At 41.5% G+C, this 8004-nt stretch overlaps 1 protein-coding gene across 1 annotated transcript; it reads left to right on the plus strand.

Moving 5' to 3' along the window:
- Positions 1-262: 262 nt before the first annotated feature.
- On the plus strand, positions 263-7495 carry LOC140134595 (uncharacterized). Its single transcript, XM_072155029.1, has 5 exons — positions 263-361; positions 2680-2796; positions 3824-3970; positions 5986-6126; positions 6215-7495. The coding sequence occupies exons 1-5, from the start codon at positions 310-312 to the stop codon at positions 6397-6399; spliced, it is 642 nt and encodes a 213-aa protein (XP_072011130.1). The 5' UTR covers positions 263-309; the 3' UTR covers positions 6400-7495.
- Positions 7496-8004: the final 509 nt, after the last annotated feature.

Below are 8004 nucleotides of genomic sequence, written 5' to 3' on the forward strand. Positions count from 1 at the left end.
GGAGCTGGAGAGGGTTCAACGAAGAGCCAAAATGATAAGGGGCATGGGATCTTAAAATCTCAGGTATGAGGAAAGATTAAAACAACTTGGTTCAACTTGATGGATGGGTTTCTTTATTCAACCATATAAAATATGTAACTATGCAATAACACTCCCTTGAAAACTTGAATTTTTGCATTCAAACTTTTTTTTTTACATTTTTGAGATATTTTCTCTTGTCCTGCCCACAAAAAATAATTTCAAAAAATCTATAAATTAGGAACATTAACTAGACTGCGGTCTACAGGACCTGTCTCCAAGACTTGAACAATGGCCTCCCTCGTTAAAATTCTATGTCTCCTCTCAGCTCTGACCGCAACAAGTAAGTCATTTTCTACAGATTTATTCATTATAATAATGTTGTTAGTAATAATAATAAGGAATAAGGCTAATTAGAAAATCCATAACATTGTTATTGATAATGATTATTATTACTAGATTATTTTAAAAATGATAACTTATTCTAACTTTAAAAAAAATTCAATAAGAATAAAGTATAATTCATGTAAAGTTATAGTAATGTTAAAAAAAAAATACAAAAAAAGCCATATTTACCCAAAATGATAACATCAAGAATGTCACATTGTGACACAAAAAAAAAAGCTTTTATTTGTGGATCTCAGAATATTTTTTTGAAGGTGAAGCATGAAAAACATAGATACTTTATATTGCTATAATACTTCACACCCACGAGATTGGACTACAGGTGGTTCCCTACTTAAGGAAACCCGACTTACAGATGACCCCTAGTTAAAGATGGACCTCTCTGCCCCCTGTGACCCCTGGTGACCTCTCTGGATGTTACTATAGTCCCTGGCTGCAATGATCAGCTGTAAGGTGTCTGTAATGAAGCTTTATTGATAATCATTAGTCCAATTACAGCCAAAAAATTTTGAAACTCCAATTGTCACCGGGGGAAAATTTATTTTTTTGTCTGGATCTACAATAATAAAATATACAGTTTCGACTTACATACAGATTGTATTTGTCTCCTGCACGGTGAATGTTGGAATTTTTATAATGCAAAAAACGATTTGGGAATTATTGTGTTAACTACCAGTCCCACAGAAAGAATTATGATACAGTGAAGTGGTTGGCTTGGAATAGCAACTGATTATCTGCCCCAAGGATAGGCCACTAATAGTTGCATGTAGGGACAACGTCGGAACAGGGGGCCTACCTACTGTTACAGGGAAATATTTCATGTACATTTTAAGGCTGACCTGTCACCCCTCAAAAAGTAAGCAAGCAGCTCCTAGCGCTACCCCATTTTTAGCAGTGATAAACTGCTAGCTTTATCGGAACCATCTGACATTGAGCGCCGTACAATAGGAACAGTATTCATGGGGGTAAGACGCTCCCCATGAGGGGGAAGAAGCAGTGCCTCGTCCCATGAATCCCGGAAGTCCAACCACCCCCCCTCCCCTCATGAATATGCCGGATCGCTGTGGGCTCAGTTCCTATTGTACAGCGCTGCAGTGTCAGATGGTTCCGATAAAGCTAGAAGTTTATCACTGCTAAAAATGGGGTGGCGCTAGGAGCAGCTTTCTTTAATGTGTTCTTTTGGGTGACAGGTCCTCCTTAATCACAGCCTTAAGGTGCTTTCACTCGAGGACTTTCCATTGTGTATTATTGCAAAATATAATTAGGCAAACCTCCTCATAACAGCCTTCGCGTTGCTTTTTAAAATGAACGTGTGATGCCATCCTTTTGATTCGGAATTAGATGGACCCATTAATTAAAAGCATTATGTTGTTCCCCTAGCGCCCCCTCATGTTGTGGCCACTTATCTCCCTTTTAAATTGTGGACCCCTGTCAACTCCTGTCGTATTGTGGCCCCCTCTCATCTACTCGGAATATTGCCCCCTCATGAACCCCTCATAATGTGACCCATCTCATCTTCCCTTCATAATGTGGTGCCATCTCATCTCCCACTTACATTGTGGCCCCTCTCATATTGTGGCCCCTCTAATCTCCCCTTATATTGTAGCCCCTCTCATCTCCTCCTTATATTGTAGCACCTCTAATCTCCCCCTTATATTGTAGCCCCTCTAAACTCCCCCTCATATTGTGGCCCCTCTTATACTTTCCCCATATTTTGTCCACTCTCATCTTCCCCTTATATTGTGGCCCCCTCATCTCCTCCATATATTGTAAACCCCCTCGCGTGCCCTTCATTTTGCCGTCCTCAAATTGTGGCCCACTCATCTCACCTACATAATCTGATCCCCTCATTGGCCCATATCGATTCTCCTCTATTAGTATTGCCCATTTTATAACCTTCATAGCGTGTGTGTCCCTCACCTCTGGCAGGCTGGATTACGTCGTCCTATCGTACATGCTGCACATAGCAGTAGCAGAGAAACAGTGATGGTGTGGAGAGCTGACTGCTGTCTGCACCACCATCTTATTCTTATTGAGCTGCCATTGGCGGAGGAGTTAGTCGGCTTCACCGATACAGCATTAGGCCAGTCGGACCCTGTGTGAGGGCTTCATTATAACAATAATAACAGTTGTTTCCCTTTTCAATGTGTTAATAAGATTTTATACATGGGTCGCAGCTGCTGTTGATCTCAGAGGCAGATAAATATGTAAATGAGAGGTTATGGTTGATGTACTGACCGTGTGGCATCTCCTCAGGTTCTGCTCTGTCGTGTACCGCGTGTGCTTCAGCTACATCCTCTTCATGCTCTGGTAACAGTATCACTTGTCCATCTGGCTCTTCGTGTGGATCCACATACACAGTTGCTAAGTCTGGTGAGTTGGAGGAGGTAGAAGGTGGACACAGATCAATCAGATTCATTTCAAACATATTGGGGCACATTTACTTACCCATTCCTGGCCAGTTCCCTGAAAGTGCATTGTCCGTGTATAATGCGCTGTGCAGGGAGTCACTAAGATCCTGCACCCGAGATCCTGCATGTGTCACTTCCCCGCTCAGGTCCCCGGAGTTCACCTTCTTCCTGGTGCATGTAAGTCTTGCGACATCATTTGAAAGTAAAATCCTGCACTCAGTCCGAATCAGTCGGATCGTCCGACAGCACACCCACTGCATGGAAGCCAGGGCAGTTGCGCCAAAATCTGATCTCAACCCAGACACCTGTTAAATACCTGCCAAAGCTGCGCAAATCCCAAAAACAGCAAACAATCCGATGAAAGTCCGATCCGGGACCCTTAGTAAGCCCCATTTTATATTGGCAGGACACAAACAAGGACAGTAAGCCCTAACACTGAGCCCCCCAATCTGTCACCAGCCTAACTAGTGGGTCCACCCTGGCCAGTGGCCAATACCTAGGTGACGTTACCATTCTATGCCAAGTGTGAAAAAATAACAAGACAATACGGCGTCATGGACAAACCAAGTCAGCAACAGAGGGAGCAAACTATGACAGACTCACAATACAAAAAGAGAAGTAAGAAAATACAAGCCGAGATCAAATACCAAAAAGATAGCAAAACATGGACAGAACAGTGTGAACTGGCTTTACAGCCATTTGTGCTGGATATTATATTGGAAGGCTAGGCCTTACCGCAGGTAGAAGGAGCAAGTGATCACAGAGACACAGAGTTACCTCTTTCAAGACAATTGCAGAGAACAGAGTAAAGGGTGTGGCAGATATCAGACCAGTCACCCACTAGAGCCCAGTTCAGACTGCCAGATAAAAGTAAAAAAAAAAATAATAACTTACTGGCACATATAGAGTACATTGGACACTGGAGCAAATGTGACACATAATTTCCAACAATTCAACCTGTTCAAAACAGAAAATGTGCTTATTTTTAGGTGGGACCACTGCGGTGTCTTTGATCCGAGCATGCACTCTTACATCTCAGTGCAGCTTCAATGGCAGCATAAGTATGGCACAAGCGACAATAAAAACGGGCATCTCCTGTTGTGATACAGACAATTGTACTCCTATTCTTCCTACAGGTAAGTCTTCCATTGCTACTTTCTTCTACAATGCAGTTTTGTCTGACCTTACTTTCTCCTTCTTTGCATATGTCTAGAGATGTGCCACCAAATAACTATAAAAGAAAGAAAATACTCTCTGAAGTATTTGTGTCTATATTTAGCCACTAGGTAGACATAGGTTTCCCATCTATGTGAGCATGTTATGTTGTTGGATATAAGATATGGTAACTGTCAGGACTCAGGGTCAGTAAACCCACTGGACCACCACGGGAGATAGCACTAACCAACACCTGGGACAGGAATCTAAGTGGCACCTGGTCTTCACCAGAGCCCGCTGCAAAGCAGGATGGTCTTATTGCGGCGTGGTGCCACCAGGTCGTTCCACAGGTGCAACCAGCTCACGGTGGCAGCCAAGGTCGAAGTACCAATACAGTAGGTACAGTAGGTGGAAAGTCAGAGGTCAAGTTCAGGGTCACAACAGGAGATCAATGCAGAAACAGGAACGGGAATAGAAACGTTCAGTGTTTTTTTCATTGCAACCAATTGGTAAGATCAAAAACTTTTTTTGCTCATTAATGTGCACTCTGTCCCCATCCTCACAGATAAAAAACAGAAATTTAGATATTTTTGCGAATTTATTAAACAAGAAAAACTGAAATATCACAAGGTGATAAGTATTCAGACCCTTTGCTTCGAATCCAGCTGTGTTTAGTTAAGCTGACTGGACTTGATTAGGAAAGGCGCACACTTGTATGTATAAGACCTCACAGCTCATAGTGCATGTCACAGCACATGAGAATCATGAGGTCTAAAGAACTGCCCAAGGAGCTTAGAGACAGAATTGTGGTATGACACAAATCTAAGAAATCATGGGAGAAGAGCCTTGGTGTGAGAGGTAAAGAATAACTGCAAGATCCCTATGGCTGAGCTCCAGAGATGCAGAGGGGAGATATGAAAGCTTAAAAAAATTTGTTTTGATATTACAAATTGGCTGCAATTAAAAAAGTGAAAAATTGAAAGGGGTCAGAATACTCTGTATTCTGTAACTCATACTGTAAATCATGTATGTACCCACTGTAACTCTATTTTCAGCTCTAGGAACCAGCACATTGTGTGTATTGGGAGGAAATGTAAAGGAGATGGTACCATTAATATTCAGGGCTTGATCAATTTGACCTTGATCCCACCTAAAACAAATTAACGCTTTGGAAACATATTTCAATCTAGTCTGATAGCATATGTTTTGGAGACAGATTTTTTTCCCTTATAGATTTTTATAATATAGGCCGTTTGTGTAGTATCCTAAGACCCATGGCCACCCAAACCACCCAACACATTTTATTTTGAGAATGGCCTTCACCCATGAAATCCCCATACATATATTCGTGCTCTGAATACACATGGACACAAGATCCATTTTAGGACCTTTGAAGGTTTTGCGAAGGTACTGAAACCACAGAATGAAAGCAGACAGAAGGGACTCATTCTCCATACCCCAAGAAGTAGCATATGTAGGAAGTGATTCCAGAGTTGCAGGGGCTATAATATCCATACAGCCCAGGGACCATGGCAGTCATAATCTACCCCTGCACGGGAGGACGCCTAATGTCAATGTATTCTATGGAAGTTCACAGACTACAGAAAGTCTAGCCACAGATTACGTAGTTTCTTATGCAAAACCAACTAAATTATTTGTAAACTAAATAATTAACACATTTTTTGAGGATTTTTATCACAGAATATGGTAATAGAAACAATGATGGTTGAAAGAAATGTTTTTATGAAAGATATACCGGATAAGAATGTAATGAAATCCAAAATCAACAAAATATTTTCCAATGTTTCGAGGGATCTACCTACTCTCTGTCGTACGTGCAGTGCTGTCCTGACAGCGCTCAAATATTTTAACATCTGAGTGGGTCGTGATAGTCCTGTTCTAGAGATAAGTGTGGGACCAAATCTATAAGGTATTTAAGCCAAGGTTATATCATAAGATAAAGTAAAAAAGTTCTTCATCTCCTATTTGGTTCTAGTGCCAACCCCAAGCTCTAATTCCAATGGAGTGACCTGTAGATCCTGCATAACTGCTGACTCTACCTGGTGTTACACGTCAGACACCATACAATGCACCGGGGATGAGAACATGTGTCTTCTCCAGTCAACAGAAATATCAGGTACAGAAAATAAGTTTTTATATATAATGTCATGTTTTTACTGTATTTGGAATATTTTAGGCCACCAATTGTATTTGTATATTTGCAGGAGAACTCTCCACAGCCATTCGGGGGTGCTCAACAAAGTCTTTTTGTGATCTCGGCAGCCAGTCTACAAGTGTCGGAGGAGTAACGACCAATGTCAAGTTTATCTGCACCAGTGGTGGCATGACAGTCCATAAAGTCCTCTTTACTCCAGTCATTGTGTGTCTTCTACTGCTGAAAGTCTTTTAAGCATTCTAGGGATTACTTGGATGAGATCAAAATAATTGCCAAACATTTCTTTTTATTTTGCTCCTTTAGGTGACAGTTCTTATTTTAAAAGGGTTTTCTGGTAAACAGCACATTTCTCACAATGTCATTGCTTCTTGTGACAGTGGGCTGGATTTGAGCTGCTGGACCATAGTCAATGCAGCTATGTACATGAGTCAATGCAGCTATGTACATGGACACTTAGGTAACTTGGACTTTTTTGCTTTGGATAGGCAGACTGGATCTCTGCAACTAGAACCATCCTCAAATCACTGTATAAAATGACTCCGAGTAACATGCTCTCCTCCTCACAAGAGTCAACAATCTGGCCTCAAGCTCTTGAACCTCAGCCACAGCAGGGTCTTAATGGGTGCTAAAAAGTGTATGCACATGTCCTATCTGGGATAGATAGGAAAAGTTAAACAAAAAGTTGAAAAAACTGGACTAGGGAACAGTTCAACACAACATTCTTAGGTAGCTTTTATGGGTTCAAACATCTTCTGGAGCTTATTAGGGATGAAGGAGTTCAGCTGAACCCAACCTGAAAGTTCGGTTCGGGTACCCCCGGTGCGTATGCCAATAGTGGGTGTTACACTTTGACGCATGCGCGCTTCCATTTTCCCTATGATTCTTGCTCCTTCATCATTAGGTGACAATTCTAGGGAAAGCGACGCTTTAAATGCTGCCAGATGTTTTTAAAGGGATAACCAATTGCGGGTGCTTCAGGTTGAGAGAAGATTTGCTCGAACGGCAAACCCCAACATCAAGGTATGAGTCAGCTCACCCCTCCTTATGATTCATTTTTAGAACTTTATGAAGCTCCTTGGGTTAAAAACTCTGCACATGTCAACAAAGGGGCTGCTCATATGTCTACTAGATTCACTTCCATCTCTGAATTGTTTTGGGTGGTGAAAAAGACCTGACAAAACCTAATTGACCACTCACAGTATATTCTGTATCACGGCTGAAAATACCACAGTTATCAGTGAACATCTATTCGAAACTTTGACCTCAATGTTGGAATGGATTGTTTTCTTAGTTGTATTTGCTTAGTATATAGTAAAGTTGCTTTGTTTTACTTAGGTTGTTTGTGTGTCGCATTCTTGTTTCTTAAAGGGGTATTCCTCCCACAAAGACAAGTTTCTTAAGTATAATCAGGATAACAATTCACTGTTATTAACAAAAATATGGAGTTTTGCAGATATAATTCCAACCTGTCTCTATCAGTCCTGCTGTACAAAATTTCAGTTGCCCATAGACACGACCCTGTAACTTCTGACTTTAGGATCTGGCCACCATCTTGGATTTTTGTTGTGCTTGCTGAGTTTCTGTTTCTTTCGGCTCTGAGCCTGTAGCCACGCCCCCTGCACGGAGATTTCACTGATTTACTTCCTGCACATCGTGAGCAGAGAGGAGCTACAAACTACAAGGAGATAAGTGATCTGGGGGAAGGGGGAGACAGGCACATATCTGTGAGAGCAGATATGTAGCAGAGCTGATAGTATGTAATAGGCATCTCATGCAACTGATCATCTCTGATCTGTCTAATCTCTTGTACCCTGGTAACGTAACCACATTGTCACCCCA

Source organism: Engystomops pustulosus, chromosome 6 (genome assembly GCF_040894005.1).
Source record: "Engystomops pustulosus chromosome 6, aEngPut4.maternal, whole genome shotgun sequence".
NCBI lineage: Eukaryota > Metazoa > Chordata > Amphibia > Anura > Leptodactylidae > Engystomops > Engystomops pustulosus.

Bases quoted from the DNA above. Each gene is read 5' to 3' on its own strand.
- LOC140134595 (XM_072155029.1), top strand. From the start codon at position 310: ATGGCCTCCCTCGTTAAAATTCTATGTCTCCTCTCAGCTCTGACCGCA. The intron at 362-2,679 runs GTAAGTCATTTT...GCATCTCCTCAG, and splicing joins CTCAGCTCTGACCGCAACAA to GTTCTGCTCTGTCGTGTACC. The intron at 3,971-5,985 runs GTAAGTCTTCCA...ATTTGGTTCTAG, and splicing joins TACTCCTATTCTTCCTACAG to TGCCAACCCCAAGCTCTAAT.